Source organism: Enoplosus armatus, chromosome 13 (assembly GCF_043641665.1).
Source record: "Enoplosus armatus isolate fEnoArm2 chromosome 13, fEnoArm2.hap1, whole genome shotgun sequence".
NCBI classification, from domain to species: Eukaryota; Metazoa; Chordata; class Actinopteri; order Centrarchiformes; family Enoplosidae; genus Enoplosus; species Enoplosus armatus.
The window spans coordinates 20,698,606-20,716,236 of record NC_092192.1 but is presented as its reverse complement, the minus strand read 5'-3'; the positions used below and the strand labels follow the sequence as shown (position 1 = coordinate 20,716,236).

Below are 17,631 nucleotides of genomic sequence, written 5' to 3'. Positions count from 1 at the left end.
AGATGTTTAACTTTTCTTTAGTCTCAGAAACAGGCTTATGGAAGACTCAAGGCACGTTTATGGATGTTATCCAGTTGAACAAATGTGTTTCCCGCAGTTTTGAATATATGTCAGTCTAAATCTTTGTACTTGGAATGACTTCCACTCCAGAAGTTTTAAAAGCAAGACCAGAATAGAGATGCACACAGCAGTAATGAGTCTTTTCACTCTGAATGTTTTGAAGCGAATCCCTCCTTTTACGTGCATGACACCTTACATAAACCAAAGTTATCATACTTAACAATTGTAAATGTGAGTCTTGAAGCATATGCTCTTTTCCCATAGAGATAACTGTCAACTGTTGTTTAAACATATGACTGCCATTGTTTGGATTGTTGTTTTTGTGCTGGAATGACATCAGTTTGTGTTGAACACCATGGGACCCAATATCATGTTGGTACAGTGATTAGACAGATTGTCCTGTTGAATCTGCTGTGTCTGCAATTAGCGGAGCCATTTTATCTGCTTGTGTAGTGATTAATCGATAACATCACTGTCTAAAATCATGTTTACAAAGAAACTGTCTCTTTTACTGTATTCTGTACCAAAAATAGTATGAACCAAAAAATATTCCCCCCACTGACGCTACCAAAAATGCATTTTTAATACGTTTATGTGAAAGTGTGACCTAATTAGCAAAAAGAGCTTGGTGGTTGTGCGATCTCCTGGTATTTAACCATGCACTCTCTTTCACTGGTTGTTTTTCCCCAGAAGCACCATGGATGAAGAGGAGCAGTTTGTGAACATTGATCTGAATGATGATAATATCTGCAGTGTCTGCAAGCTAGAGACGGAAACAGGGACCTTATCTTTCTGTCATGTTTGCTTTGAACTCAGCATTGAAGGTAAGAAACAGGATTAGGGGGGCGGAACTATTGCTTGTTTGAGTGAAGCGCAAACAACCTGCAGGTTGCGGTATGCAGTCTAGCTCTGTAAGGATTCTTTTTTTAACCACAGCGTGACCTCTCCAGACTTTTTAACTTCTGAACACTGACTCACTGATGTCTGTCTGATGGGACTTAGAATTAAAATTCATCTTCATCTCCAGAATTTTCACTGGCTAGCTTCATGTAGAGGCAGTCTTATGTGGAAACATCAGCACTGGTCTTAGCTGCCAAGAGTCTCCAGCATTTGGATCTCACAATAAATCACTTTTGCCGAAACATGCAGATTCTTTTTTATCATCAGTTCCCATCATAGGGAATAGGCACTCGCACCAAGAGCTATGATTCAGCCTCAAAACCATTCAGATTTGTTGATGTCTTGTATGATTGCCTTCCACAAACGCTTCTTTTATCCTCTCCAGGAACAACGTATAAGATATATGTGCGGGATAATGGGCCTGGAGGACCAAAGCCCCTACTAAAGCAGGCCACTGTGATTCTCCCGTTTGATGTGCCACTCTAACTCAAGAGCATGTGTTTGAAGTTTTTTCATCTCTTAATTAATGAGTGGCCTATTTGAAGAAGAATGGGAAATCAGAAGGGATTAGATATGCCTCTCATTTGGCACTCGTCTCATAGATCCACAAAGGCGCTTTTCTGCAGTGGAGAAGTCTGTGTGTGTTTATGCCTGCACGATATGATTGTGTACGGCTTGTAAAACACTGTCATATAGCTGACTAAGAGCTCCCAGAAGAGTATATCATTCTGTTGACAGCGGGAGAAAATGCATATGCATGGAAGATTTGTAGGCCTATTCTGTTGTGGTATAAGGGAACGGAGTGTGGGGGTATTGATTAATCCCCCTGCTCTTTGTGTGCTCTAAAAGAGTCTTCAGCCACAGTCTCAGACAAACGTTGTTAGAATAGTGCTTAACTTAGTTGTGTTAGTAAGTTCTTGCCAGCTAATTAATCCTCATTCAACAGAAAACATTCTCTAAATGTGGTAGAAGGATGCAGCCTGGGTTTGCTGGCATGTACATATAGTAATATCAGAAACCTAAATATAATTGATATTATAAGACTTGGTACTTATTATACAGATCAATCATTTATGAAGACTGTTTGTTTTTATAATGTAGTACATAGTTTTATGTAGTTTCACTTGCTGACATATTGCTCCTTCAGCAGCTGGAGGCTGTGTATACTGTTGAAAACATGTTTGAGCACTAAATACAGTTTTCAGGGTCACCTTTTATATTTTTCCGTGGTTGCTCACTAGCATCCTATTTGGACATTTGGGTCACTGAATGTCTTATATGGGATAACCCAACTTTTGACGAATGTGGTTATCTATCTGTCCACATTCCACAAAGGCAGGGGTTGCTTGTCTGGCTCAGCTTGGGTGTCCTTGCTTGCTCCATTTAATGTTTCAGCCTGGATGCTATGTTCAGGTACTGGGGCATTTACAGTTAGCTCCATAAGTATTTGCACAGTGACACAATTTTTGTTATGTTGGCTTTGTACACCACCACAATGGATTTGAAATAAAACAATTAGTATTTGCTTTCAGTGCAGACTTTCATCCTAATGTAAGCATTAACTTTTTGCCTTCAATTTTTCCTTCAGCAAGTGAAATGCATGCTCTATTGGATTCAGGTTAGGTGATTGACTTGGCCATTCAAGAACATTCCACTTTTTGGTATTCAAAAAAGCCTATGGTTGCTTTGGCAGTATGTTTTGGGTCATTGTCCTGCTGCAGTGTGACGATGATGATGATTGATGCATTGGCTTGAACCTGAGCAGATAGAATTCATCCTGCTGCTTTTGTCAGCAGTCATGTCATCAATAGATACGAGGGAGCAGTTCCACTGGCAGCCATACAGGCCCATGTCATAACATTACCTCCACCGTGTTTGCATAGGATAATGGGCTGTTCCTTGTCTCCTCCACACTCTTTCTGCCACTCTGGTAGATGTTTATCTGTCCACAAGATCTTATTCCAAACCTTTTTTTAAAAAATGTAATTCTTGGCGAATTATAACATGGCCTTTCAGTTCTTCAGTGGTTTGCGTCTTGTGGTAAACCCTCTGCAGTTATCCTGGTGAAGTCTTCTCCTTATTGTGGTTTTTGACACAGATATGCCTACCTCTTGTAGAGTCTTCTTGATGTGGCTGACAGTTGAAAAAGGCTTCTTCTTCACGAGGGAAAGGATTCTTCTGACATTCACAGCAAAAGCAGAGACTCTCTTCCCAAAAGTACAGTGCTAAAACAAAGTGTGGAGATAGGTCTGGCTATGCAAGAGAGGAGCATGCATTTTAAACATCAATATGGCAGTCGATCATGTTCATTTAATTGTGGGAAGCCAAAATTGTGATTGATTAATTGTGCCTCCCTATGACACTGTCACCTCTTTGGTCCTCATGGTGATTAATACCAGCGACAGATTCCAAATGAAAATGCCACACTTAGAACTCTAGGCTTTATCAGCTGATATGTGCATGAACTAATTATGGAATAACACACACCTATCCTTGGAACAGCTGAACAGCCAATTGTCCAATTATTTATGGTCACTAAAAAAGGTGGACTACAGATTATAAATGTATGTTATAACTACACTATTCATCCAATTTGGATGTAAATACCCACAAGTTAAAGCTGAAAATCTGCACTTAAAACCTATTGTTTCATTTCAAATCCATTGTGGTAGTGTACAGAGCCACAATAACAAAAATGGTGTCACTGTCCAAATGCTTATGGAGCTGACTGTATGTAAGTGTGTCCCCAAAGCATTTCATCGTGGCACCCATGGTATTGGTTGTGTCAGACAAGACTTCTCAAACTGCATCAGTGCCATTGTGTGCTTTAGGGGGGTACAGGTTTTAATGTATCCTGTATGTGGCAATGAAGTGGCTGTTATATAACTGTTGGGTCTGGGGGGAGAAGAGGGGGTTTGCAGACAAGCACGTGTTTCTGATGCAGCTGAGTGTTTCATTGGTGGGAGGGGAGCTTGCCAAGCTGCATGTTGGCTACATTAGGCATGGCTGATTGGAAACTAAGCCCAAGCCGTGTGTCTGCTGACTGCTCATGTAGACTTAATAGCCAAAGTACTCATTCATCCTGAGCCATCCTTCGTTAAAGAGGAAGAGAACAAAAGTCCACTCACCACACATGCGGACAGATTGTACAAAAAATATGAAGGGGAGGGAATGGTCTTCATCTCCCATTACACATACACAAACACACCCTCCCGGTGCCTTTCTGTGCGAAACCATATCATGCTATCTCAAGGGTGAGTTGCTGCTGAATATTCATTGCCTTCTTGCTCTATGCTGGTTTTGAATATTTATTAGAAGCAATCGGAGGAGAATAGCTTCTTGGTTTTTAAAAACCAGGAGAGTATATCGCAATGTACGTGTCACAGCTGTGTGTGTCTAGCCATCAGTATTTACTACCTTTCACATGAACTGAGTAAAAAGTTACCAAGTAAATGTATTGGAATTGGGAAAATGTAACCTCCCCAAAGAATATCTGCAATGCCCTATTTCTTCATTGCTGGGTTTACAAAAGCAAGTGTCTTCTAGAGGCCCCACACTTGTCAGCTGAAAATACTTCTACTCTTGTTGACTAATTGATGAGAAACATTTGTTGCAGATGTAAATGTGTAAATACATACCAAACATTACGTATTTGCATATTGTACCACTTTTATGCCAAGTGATGCTGTGTAGATGAGCCATCACAAGGTCTGTGTAATGTAATGTTGCTTGTAAAGAGAAATGGGGGGCCGAGTGGTTAACTTGATTTCTTGAAGTGAACTGGGTATATTTAGTTTCACTCGTTATAAGGAAAGCACACACACCCAGCATATTTGATAGGTTGTTGTTGTTTTGGTACTATAATTCTGAATGTTCATGTTTGACCTTGCATTCCTTTGCATTAAAGGGGTCCTCCAGTGATTTAGTATTGCACTTCCATATGAGGACTCACAAAAGACAGATCAAAAAAGAATGTTGAAAATCGTAGCAGCAGTAGCCAAAATATCCTGTTTTTTAATCCCTAGTATGGAGGAAGCTGCAAAAACACTAGATAGTAGTACTGCTCATGACGAGTAAACTGATCAACATGTGTAAAAGCAGCGGAGTGTCCCTTTAAAGTCCTGAAATGTTACTTTTAAAATAATTTGGAACACATTGTTGTTGTTGTTGCGGTGATGCTCAGCTCCAACTGGTCATTGCAACAGTGTAGCTATGTCCCAGCAGAGAGCAGGCCCATTATGAGTGAACTGCTTATACTTAAGTATTCATTTCCACCCACAACCTCCCCAAGCTCTGCTTGAGGGTTTACGTGAAATGGGGGTGTTCAGACTTGTCTGTTTAATTGTCAGCTGCTGACACATACACTATTCACAGTTGAAGTTAGACAGTACTGTACATTGACTTAAAGACAAACAAGATCCATTAATAATGAAAACAATTAGTGATCTTCAGAGTCCACCTGAGAACAGGTATAGAGTTGTTTATCACCAAGGCTTCAGCCCACAGTACCACCAGGTGCAGAAGTATACGTGAAGTCTGTCTGTGGCAAAAGCATTGAGCACAGTTCGAAGCAGGATGAGTGTTCAGGAAGTGCAGCCTTTGTTGTTGCTCCAAGTGGTTGTTTCCTGAGGAAACTGTTTTGGCCTGTGTGCTGGTTCCATCAGAAAGTACTGAATAGAAATTGAGTCTATTTATATATTGCTCAACCTCTGCCTAACTGTGCATTTCTTTCTTTCAGACCTTTCTTTTCTCTTTTCTTACTGCACCATCTGAGCTGTGTACTACACATGGTTACACAGCCTTGAGCGTCAACACAGTACAGCAGAGAACAAGAGAGAGCTACTGCAGTTGCCACACCAAAACACCAAGAGCCAGTTCAGCCAGTCTCCAGTTAATGTTTATCTTCGGTGGAAGTGATGATGCTGTTTCAAGCTAAATTAATTGGTGTATTTCGGAGGAATCAGAGTAACCTGACGCACAACCCACCGTCTAAAATGCCTGTGATAGCAAAGATTATAAGACAGTGGTTCTGTAAGGTAGTCAAGAGAGCCAGCCAGGTCTTGCAGGAACAGTAATAGTTTAGAAATTGCATGGCTGAAAAAGGTCCTCTAATGTGATTGTGTACAATATTTGTGCTTTATAGTTTTATAGATTGTCAGAGATGTCATTTAAATGAAAGTAGGTAGTTAGATTGCAATCACACATATTATACCTGGTGTGCACAAGTCAAATTAAAGGAATAGTTCCATCTATTCATCCATCCATTAGCTATATCCGCTTATCCTTTATACTCATGTCATTCAAAGCACCAATAAAGTTTGTATGCCAACAAAACATACAGCATGTTAGCTGGCACAAATTTGCAAATTTGGTATTCATAACCGTTTTACATATTGATCAGACTTTACTGTTTGGATCTGATTGCTCAGTGCAGCATAATTCAAACCAGGCAGGGCTTTCTTAATGAACTAGCCTTATTGGATGGTACAAGCTGTGCCACATAAACACCTGAGAGATCTGACGCTAGTGAACAAGTAGCCCCTTTCATACAGCCTGTTCAAGGCGGGGATGTTACAAAAATAATTGAACATTGGTTCAGTGTAAAAAAGCAAAGCCGGCGTAATTGCGGGTCGTCTTTACGGCAGTATTGCAGGATCTCTGTTTAAAAAGGGCTAGTGAGTTTTGTCACCTCCAGCTTCTCACACAGACAGTTTCCTTTATTGGTCTTTTGATCTTCTCTGGCTCCTTGTCAAACAAGACGTCTGCTGAGCTGCCAGGGTCAGCTAAAGCCCAGCACCACTCCTTTATCTGCTTACATAATGCAGGCAGAATCTTTGCTGAGGCCTGGTAGTATTACCAGATGGGTTTGGAGTGAAAAAAACCCCAGAAAATTCCTACAGTGAGAGGCTGGAATGATGCAGTTGGTGCTGATTCTGGTTGCTGCTCTACAGGGGCTATTGTAACGTGCTCCTATAAACAGCTCATTCATTGTGGGTGAACTCTTCACCCTGGGGTGTAGAGAGGCCTAATTATGTTGCTGCCTGTGGTAGCTGTATGTTTAAAGTTGCAGTTGGGGTCCAGAGATTTGCTGAACCTACTATATGGTCCACCTTTCTCAGCCCTCTAATTTAGAACCATACTGCTCATGTATTAAATTAAAGTTTGGTCTTCATTAGCCTCTCAAATATAAATGAGGTGTCTCATGGAGTTGATTCTTTATTGTCTACAACTCTTTGCATAATTTGAACAGCATGGAACTCTTATCTGTTTGCTATCATGACAGGTTTTATAACTTGTGAATGTTTGCTCACAACGGTATCCTCCAACTTTGGAGATACAAAATACAGTTTACATTGCTCTACCTGGAATGGAATAAGTGTCGCTGACTGTACTGTACACAGTTATACACAGCATCTGAAACACAAGATCATAATGTGCTGTACAGAATGTTACTTTTTTCAGAGCACTAAAACAAGCACATACATTTGTCAGTATTGAAACTCTGTGTAAATCATTTTTGTTCTGAGCAGAGTTATTCATAAGTGGCTGGGATGCTTTACTTACATTCCATAAAAGATAATTGCCATATTAATTATGTTGTGACAGGATTAGCCCGATTTATTATAATGATTTTTGTTGGAGACTTTTCGTGTCTTTTTCCACTAATTTGTATTTTTCACAACTCATTTGGTAAATCAAATGAGACACTGGGGAATGAGAGCTTATATATCAGACAACAGATGGATAGCTCTGTAACTACAGGATTTATATCAAAAATCAAACATACACATCAAAGATCATAGCCATTTGTTGTCAGAAGAACCTTCATGCTGTGTGTGGTGTTAAAGGATTCCCAGTCTGGGACAGTTTATGCGATGGTGTGAGTGTAAGAAATAATTAATACATGTGGTCCCGGGGGGTTACGGTCTGCGTTGTCTGTGTCTCTTCCTCCACCCAAATTTGGGTTTTGTCATTTGTTGTTTTCTGTGCAAATAGGGCAAATCATATATGAGCATTCCTGTTTTTGTTACTGTCACTTGTGACAACTGCGTAATGGCAGCTAGTCTGTAGGAACTATTGTGGACGGTCTGCAGTGGTTTACAGTTGGTTTGAGTGTTCATGCTTGTTCCTGTGAGCTCCATGTTGGTGTCCAAGTTGGCCTGTGCAGCTGCTGACAACACATTCTTCTAAGCTGTGCCATGTAGCTCCGTTTGACACCTTACCTCTGATGACCTCTGTCCCAGTACCAGATCTCAACCGTTCATACCCTCTGAAGTATGTCAAGGACCGAATGCCCGGCCTGCTTAGCACACACATACTGTTCAGACCAAAACCAGAAGTCTGCAGAACTTTGCCCCAGGCAAGACAAAATGTGGTCATTGCACTTGAATGTAAAATAGAACAGTGTCTGTATTATGCTCTGCAAACATGCATAAAGGCAATTGTAAGTATTGAAACTTTAGGCAGAGTTCTCTTTCCATGACGGCAACCACAAGACCAAGTCTGCAGAGGGGAAGTCTGAGTTAAATTTGGGAAGAACTGTGGCCACTAAAGAGAGACTAGATCAAACAGAGGGATTTCAGCTCTCTACAGCCTGAGGATTATGATGGCGTCGTGTTGGGAGCGCTCCATTAGTTACTTTAGCATCAAGAATTATCCAACCCAACAGTCATCAACAGTTCCTCTGAGTTCAGGTGCTGTTCCACAAGTTATTAAACTTCTCTGTACCCAAATTTCCCTTTTGACTGAAAGTCAGTGTTTAGCTATTACACACCTTGTAAAGGTTTCAGTTTCAGTTCACCCTTCACCTAATTTTGCATATAAAACAGTCAAAGACGATGCCTGTTAAATTGCAGCCTTTTGTAAGCATAGTTTTAATGTTGTTTTCTTTCCTCGTCAGAAGTAAGTTTCTGGTTTTAATGAACTTGGGCCACTTGATTTCTGATTTGACCGAGGCTCTGGTTCTGTCTGGCTCTCTGGATTCTGGTGGTGTATAAGCATTTATATTTGCTCTCAGGAACAACTGATTAACAGCTGAAAACTATGAATAACACCAGGTGTTTATATTTTACATTTCTTCATCAGACCTAAGCGTGCGTCTGTGCTTTGTCTTTGTTAGTTGTTTCACTGAATGACAGACTAAGCATGACTCCTTCCTCACAAAAGAGCAGGAAAAAAAACAAGCCTATTGGTCACCAGTGTTGTGCTTAATGTCACTAGCTGTCACAGCTGAACAATGTTGATTCACCTCCAGTGAATAGTCTGTGTGTGTGTGTGTGTGTGTGTGCCTGTGCTTATGTGTGCACCCATGAAAGACAGTGGTGCTAAGCAGCTTAGCAGGAGTGAGGTCTTTGGCTGGTGGTATACTGGCCTGCTTGTGGTCCAATGATTTTTCTGCTAGGCAAGTGGTAGTCTGTGTGTTTTTGTACTAGTCCAAAGACTGAGACTGATCAGATTATAACATGGCTGTGTGATAGGCAGAGAGCTCCTGCAGCCATTAGTGAAGTGTCTGGAGATTCATTGGCCATTCAGTAGGCAATATTCCCACACATGACTCGGATACCTTTTATATGTACTGTGGTTCTCTCACAAGACTTTTGAAAAGTCTATCTAGGCACTCAGGTCAGAACACAAATATGCAGATGCTAAGAATAGATCTCTGCTCACACCGTTGTGTAATGGTCTAAAACCTTCCTATATACTTAGGAAGATAAATCCATTAATGCTGACTGTCCCACATTAGGTATGGACTATTTGCTCTTATCCTGCAGGCATACAGAAAGCTTTCAAAAGACATGCAAGGAAATAATGCGGGACCAAACTATTTCAAGAAACCTGTCCTTACAACAAATGTTTTCTCCATTCTTTCTGTCGACATACTGTGTTTTAAAAGACGGTCATACGCTTGAAAGAGTGACACTACAGTCAGTATATATTATATCCGGTCTTCACACGACTTTGATGCTTGTAGCACAGGTTCTCTCCTGACTGTCTTCAGTAAATTACTACAACAACCGTATCTGTATCATCATGGAAGCTTTAAGTGCAACAAAGAAACAAATTCACTATTTGAGGATTTCCTATATTGTTTAGGACCGGTCAGCTACAGGTTGTCAGTTACTGACCCTATTGGGATTGGCTGTTACAACCCTGTGTTAAAGGAAACCAAAACCCCAAATGTTTGTGTGTGTAACTGTTAAAAAAAAAAAACGTCCTGCAGGCCACACCAAACATGAGGGCTCAGTGTATGTGTGTACCTATTGTGCTGTGCTGTGCTGTGGTGCGGTTGTCGTAATGAACTGCGGCCTCCTGTGCTCATCTGTCTGCTGAGAAAGCGCTGAGAGAGGCCTGCCAGGTAAACCCACCCAAGTGAGCGCTTTAAATCTATATGGACAACAGTGACTAATCTCCTCACCTCAGACTCCAACACATACGTCTGTCTGCTGAGAAATGTAGGCCGTGAGAGGAAGGCCATCACACAAACGCCTGTGCAGCATACTCTCACTTAAGCTTCCTCTGCTATCTCATGCAAGCAGTTTTCACTCTCCTTCCCTTTCACCTTCAACTTCTCTTTGTTTATCAAGCTCTGGCCCATTTTACTCAGAGGTTATTTTAATTTTGGTCCACTTGCTACATGTTAATTTCCTCTGTGCATGCCACATTGTTACAGAGGCATTACTTCTCCTCCTTATGGAGGTACTGCGAAGGAATGCAATCTTAATTATAGCCTACGTTCTGAAGTTTTTTCCCCCACTTCCTTTTAGATGAGAAAGGTTAGATTGTTTTGTGTCTGGGACCCAGGTTCATCCTCTGTTGAAACCTGCTCACATATGGATATTTAGCTCTTGTGTATGTTTAAACAAGAAGACAAACTAGGGATTTTTTTTAAATTGTATTTGCATCTTTCTTGTTGTTTGACAACAGGTGCAGTATGTTGAAAAACCGATGAATTCATGTAAATCAAATGCTGCTTCATGTGGACAGAGACCACTCTGTGCTCCTTCCTCCCTTCTGTTGCTCAGTAAAATATTTCCAAATATGCTTTATGTGTTTGCATTGAGACTGGGTTAATCTATTATCCCTGCTAGCTCAACGCTCTGCTGGCTAATCCACTCCACACACTAAGCAGCTTTCACAGAGAGATCGCGATAGGTCAATCTGCCAGTTTTAGCTTGCTTTCATACTGGTTTACGTTTATTTGCTGTAACAAGTTCGTTAGGTCAGTACTGTTTTTCTCACTAACCGTTTAGATCACTGCTGTATTTTATGTACTTTCTTATGGGTTAGGAACCCTGCATCTTTGAGTTCACCGCATTTTAGCTTGTCTGGCTTTAGGCTTTAGTTGTATTGGACCTATTGACTCATTGCTTTATGTCCATGTGAATGCAGGTGTCTCCTCTGCTACCTTGTTACACTCAAAGTCCCTGCGCGGCCACAGAGACTGCTTTGAGAAATGCCACCTCATCGCCAACCAGAAGCTGTCACGTTCCAAGGTCTCCCGAAGTGCCTACGAGGGCATGAAACTGGCCCTCAGCCAGAAACTGAACCGCATCATCCAGTATGCCCAGAACAAAGACTCTGTCTCCGCCAACGGCCCCAGCAGACGGGGGGCCAAGCTTCTTTGTTACAGCCAGCAGAGTGACCGCAAGCTGCTGCCCCAGTCGGATGCCCAGGTGCCCCGCTACGCGCCCCACTGGGACACGGGCAAAGCAACAGGACTGCCTGATTACACCATGGGGATGTTGGAGTGCCACACAGTGGAGGAGCTCGGGCTGCTGCAGGAGTCACAATCTGACGTTTGGCCCAGTGACGGCAGGAAAGGTCTACACAGCCGGAACCAATCCTCAGGAGGGGGACAGACCCAGCACAGACACCAGGGCCACAGCCGAGATGAATGTGAGCACATTTAAGCTGAATTCCCTTTTTTTTTTTTACCTGCTTTTCTAAGTTCAGTAACTTTAGTTTTGTTGGAGTGTAATTGAAGCAGCAGTGGAAGGTTTTTTTGTTTTTTTTTCTTCTTTTGAAGGAAGAATAGTGTAGACAGTATGTCAACAGATGTGGATCGATGCACTCTGTCTCTCTTCTCTCCTCTGCCTTAACTTGCTCAGTGTGATCTCTGTGATCTCTCTGAGATTTCAAAATCCTCCGAGCACTTATTCGTTAAAAGGCGGCAGACAAAACCGTAACACATTCTTACTTGGCCTGTCCTTCATCTTCATCTTTGCTATGTTCTCTCCAGAGAGAAGTAGATTTTCCTATAACCTCGAGATACAGTATGTCCTTGGCTTTGTGCCGTTACTGCTGAAGCTGCTTATGACTACAGACTGCTCTAAAGGTCCCTATTTAAAATTCTGTACATGAAAGATGACAGGCTTTTCACAGGTACACTGTTTGCACCTACTTCTGTGCACATCTCTACATTAGCTCATCATCAACCTCCAACACTCGCTGCTCTGAATATCTTGAACCTGCAAATCTACAGGAAACTAATACAATTTAGCAATTTTAGTTACCTGAATATGTAAACAGAATGATTGTGATCCCGATTCACAATACTTCTGTTGACCAGCAGTCCTTACCAAGCTGCTGAGATGCAGATAAAGTCATTATTTTACAATCCCGACGTGTTCGTACAAAATACACCAAAATACAGGTTAACGACAGCAGCTCTGCTGTGAGATCGGCTATACTGACATTTAAAATGGGTGTTGGCAAAGAAGGTTAGAAGCAACAAAAGGTTGGTCACATCATATTCAAGTGCAGTCACAAAGCACCTGTTACCACATCTAGACGAACTGCTGTGTTTATTCTCGCAAAACAACTCGAGCAACTCTAAACTATATTATAAATGTGTCTGCTGAAGATCAGACGCTCCGCTTTGGAAACATGACACTCTAATCAAAACTGTTTGTTTTTCTTCTAGTGACTAAAATGAGTGTGGACGAACTCCATCAGCTGAATGCCCAGCTATTGATGCAGATTCAAAGTAAGTGTTGTTTTTTTTACTGGCATTCTGTGTTAAGTTGTGCAGTGCAGCAGATTGAACCTTTGATATGAAGTGTATAACAGTTTGAATCATCAATATTTTAGACTGAACTTTTTTTTGTCGTCTTCAATCTGTAATGCTCATATCTAATATACCCCCCCCCCCCCCACCCCACCCCCTTTAGCGAAAAGTGTTTGCAGCATAAACAGTGCGAGTTTGGGCTCAGAACATAAGACTCCTTAAAGACTGTGGAAGGCTTATCTAGTCAACACATCTCCTTCCTTGTGACCAGCTGTGTTGAATTGGGCACTGTGTGGTGCTCGCTCATGCCTGTCTGGTCACTCCATTCTTCATCACTAAGAGCTTTTGTTTGCTACTGCGTCAACAGCTAAGCTACGCGCATCTCATCTCAAGTTTTATTTTAACCTCCGCAAGGTCAAGTACCCAGTAGACCATGGGACGGCCGATGTAGCAGGGGCATCATTTTGGCACACTCCTTTTTAATGGACACTTTTGTTTTTTTGAGTCTTCTACTGTGAGACAAATAGTTAAATCTGGCCAGTGTCAAGAGGGAAATGACTCGAGCTAATGTGAGGTGTCCCCTGGTGAAGTGAAGTCTGGGGGCTGCCTGGCCTACACGTTCTTATTCACCCTTCAGGAGCAGTCGGTTCCACACATTTTCATTACTTTACTCCGAAGGGGAGGCTATTGCTCATCCTAAATTATTTAGGTTATTTAGATTTTTATGACACACAGTATTGCTGTATTGGAAATGTTTCCATGTCCACAAACCTGTTTAAATGACTGTTCCTCAGCTGCAGAACACTGACACTCTTTTTCTTGTTTGTGGAGGTATCTTAAGCAGATGCATTTTGTGTCATGCTGTCTTTGCTCTCTGCTCCTTCAGTAATCCATATTATTGTCTTTATCTTGTTTGTTTCTTTCATTTGTGTCCGTGTGTGTAAGTTGACCTTGTGTGTGAGTGAAAACTGCTGATTCCCATTTTCTGCCTCTCTCTCTCCCCACACAGAAGTCTTCGAGGAGCTGACGGTTGCCGTGCAGGAAAAAGACTCGTTGGCGTCAGAGCTGCACGTGCGTCACATCGCCATCGAGCAGCTCTTTAAGAACTGTGCCAAGCTGCCATGGCTGCACATCAGCAGGGCCGGGGTCAAGGCCAGCAGCAGCAGCGGGCCCGTGGAGTGAGGTGGTGGAAGCTGACAAACACTTAAACGTGCTGAAAAGCCTTCATGTACACTGAGTGACTTTTACGGCACTATGGTGACATTGAGTTGTTAAATCTGCATAAGAGCAGCATTAAGGGCTGGGTTGACATGGCCTCCGTTCTCGTGGTTGCAGTGATGATGCAAGGATTAATGGTGGTTTGCGGTTTAAAACAAATTGCTGGTCTGGCATGTGACCTGAATTCCACCTAACTCATGTGCCCAGCATGCATGTTAATACCAGACGGAATGGGGCTCAGAGTTTCCTGGCCCTGGTACATGATGAGGACATGCTCTTATTGGACATGAGCCTAAAAGAATATCTTTTAAGATTTACCTTAATACAGACTGAAAAACAGTGCGTCTGCATAACTTCACATAAACGATTGCTGTTGGTTTATTTTCTTTTGTTTCGTTTGCTGTCAAACACGTTTTTATTGTTTTTATTTTCTGTAGATACATATTTTACGTTTTTTTCCCCCTTCTCATTATGTCAGAGGTGGATATTCAAATACTGCTCAATACTCCTCCATATGTTATCTGATGGTTCTCTGTAGAAAGTGGCGACTTTCAGTATTTTATAACATGGCTTGGGCGAATAGTTGATGCTAATTAGCTGGATCATATTCATACCATCAGGCACTGCCAGCAGTAGTGTTTGATTACTGGGTTTAATGTTGAAGGTTGAAGCTTTTCCCTACAGCGGCACACTGGCAATATAATTGCTTGAAACATGAGTTTTGCCTTCAGACCGCCCTAATATGACATGATAGCTTGTGAGTCTAGTTTAACTGTGGTCCTCTGAAATATCTGCAGTTTTGTCGATCAGATAAATGAGCTACATTTTTGGGCTACATCTGCTGGGGAAATTATACATTCTGACAAAGCTTTGATCCATTTCATTTAAATACCAGAAGTAATATAGGATTGAGGAATTGTGACTCAACAATTTTTAACATATTAGAAATAAGATCTAACCTGGAAAATGGCATGGGCAAGTGCAAGTCAACACCCAAAAGTACCCTAAAGCACCACTGCAACTAGCACAAATCAGAGTGTGAAAGTCAACAAGGCTATAGTAGCTGTGCAGCTTTATGTTTGTGGGGGTGATGAATATGTAACAGCTGGTTGGCAAGCAGTTAATAAATCCTCTTTAATTTAATATACCCACTCAAAGTGATAGGTATTTCGTTTTTTTTTTATTCAACCTTCGATGATTGCTGGTGAGATTTACTTGATATTTAGTTACAGAGCTGTCTGTTGTATAGCTGTGAAGCACAATACGTATGTATGGCTATTGAAAAAGAAATCCAGCTGCCAAACCAAAGTCTGTATTTGTTCTGTTTCGCGTGTGAACTGCACACATTTGACTTAGATTCCATAAACAGAGGAAGATGCAATACCAAACTGATTTCAGATATGTGTGGCTTAGCGATTTACTTCTGTGACCATAGATTTTTACTCTAAAGATGTTGAGGTGGAAATGATTAGTTCACAAGTACACACAGCGTATTTTTTATGATTTTGTTTTATTTATCTCTTTCATTTGTTCTTTCTTGTGCAGTGTTAACTTTTGTTGCCCTATCTCCTGTGTTGATGTGTGAGAGCGAAGTCGATGTCACAGCAATACAAACAGGATAGTTTAGTCTATTGTGCCTCTGGAGGTCCCTGATTTTTGAACAAAAGGAGACAAAGTAGGACGTAGGGGATGGTATTAACAGTCAGTGTTTTGAAGCCGTTTTGGTTAGTTTATTATTCAGGAACGCTATGCAAGAAAGAGACAAATAAATAAAAACAAGTAAAGCCTTATTATGTAGAAAATATCTCAAAGAATATTGGTTATGTGACTTTTCCTTGGAGGAGGTCACAGCTACTCGAGTATAATAAGCTGGGGAAAGACATGATTATAATCAGATTGATGTGTAGAAAAACTCAGCGTTGTCAGTGTATCTCTTTTGCTCTCTCTTTGTAAGAGATTAAATGTATTTGACCCCTTTCAGGGTCTAAAGTTAAAGGTTTTAGCTCCATTATAAACTTTTATCTTGGTTTTGTTTGGGTAACTGTATTCAGTGTGCTTGAGTGTTTGAGAGGATTCGGTTTACTGGTCCTTAATGCAAATTTTCATTCAATCTTCAGCTGTTTTTTTGTTTTTTTATGTGTTTTAATTATGAATGCTGTGTGTTATGTATACTGTGGAAACATGCCTGGGCCTATGCCTCTGCTCAGCAAAAAATTCAGGCAGCCTGGTTTCGGTTGTCTGTTTTGGCAGTCTCATTATCGATTTCTGGAGAAGTATACCTGTTACACTTCCGCCTCCTTCCTTTAGACTTGACTCTTCGTTCATTTATTTTCAAATGTTGAACAAGGCTGCATTTGTTTTGTGTGATGTTTTACATTCTATTTATTGTGTGTGCTCATAGTCTTTACACAGGCTGTGTGATTTGTGCTTAAGTGACAGTTTGTATTTTTTTGTAAAATATTTCAATAAAATGAAATTATTTTTTACTACATACTGTGATATATTGGTGTTTTCCTGGTTGGTACGGAAGTGGTTATCAGTGGCTTGCGTGGGGTTATTAATATTCACATTTTTAAAGGAATGTGAATCTTCCCAACATGGGTGCTTGACAAATAAATTCAAAACAAAAATCCAATAAAAGTGGGGAAGCAGCAGCTGCTCAGAATCGGCTACAACAGTTTATGTTAAAAAAAAATTTTTTTAATGAAAGTGTTTTTCAACATGTTTTTACCAAAAGCTTGAATACTGTGAACAATCGCCCATTCTTCAGTTCATTTATGATTGGCTGATTAGCACCACGCATGTTCACATCATGGTTTTCACTTTTACATTTAAAACTGTACATGTACTGTAAATGTTGGCCTTATACACAGCCATGCGTACTTAAGAATCGAACTGATACACAACGCAAAACATGACATTGGTTGAGTCCAGCATTTCACCGGATTATTACCCAGTTGATGACTTGTTGGATTTATAGGTGGGCTGCACATTAGAGACTGAGCCTGTTGCACAGTGTGGTAGATGGAGGTTGGGTGCCCCCTTGTGGACAGGAAGCGTTTACAAGTTGAACCACAAATGATCCTGGTGGTTGTAATGAGGATTGAGTGGCATTTGACATGATTTTTTGAGAAACTTCACTATTAACAACATGACTGAATTTCACGGAATGGTGACACCCCCTAAGACAAGGTCGCAAAATCATTCTCAGACATCATCTAGTTTAATACGGAAGTGTTAACATATAAACCTGTCAAAACTGTATATACATATATATATATATATACACATCTATAGAATCTATAAATTTCTATCCCCTATAAAGAGGCGTGGCCACATGCCTGACGCCATGAGTCACAGTAATGAGTATGACTCACTCATTGACTGACATATGCTCGACCAATGAATGCTCTTCTGCGGGCGGGAATTGTGTTGCAAAGGGCGGG

General features: G+C 41.0%; 1 protein-coding gene across 1 annotated transcript; it reads left to right on the top strand.

The window, feature by feature from the left end:
* The first annotated feature begins 754 nt into the window (after positions 1–754).
* c13h21orf91 (chromosome 13 C21orf91 homolog) lies at positions 755–14,200 on the top strand. The gene is made up of 4 exons (XM_070917943.1): positions 755–884; positions 11,350–11,856; positions 12,884–12,946; positions 13,977–14,200. Exons 1-4 carry the CDS (start codon positions 758–760, stop codon positions 14,147–14,149), a joined length of 870 nt encoding a protein of 289 aa, XP_070774044.1. The 5' UTR covers positions 755–757; the 3' UTR covers positions 14,150–14,200.
* The last annotated feature ends 3,431 nt before the right edge of the window (positions 14,201–17,631 follow it).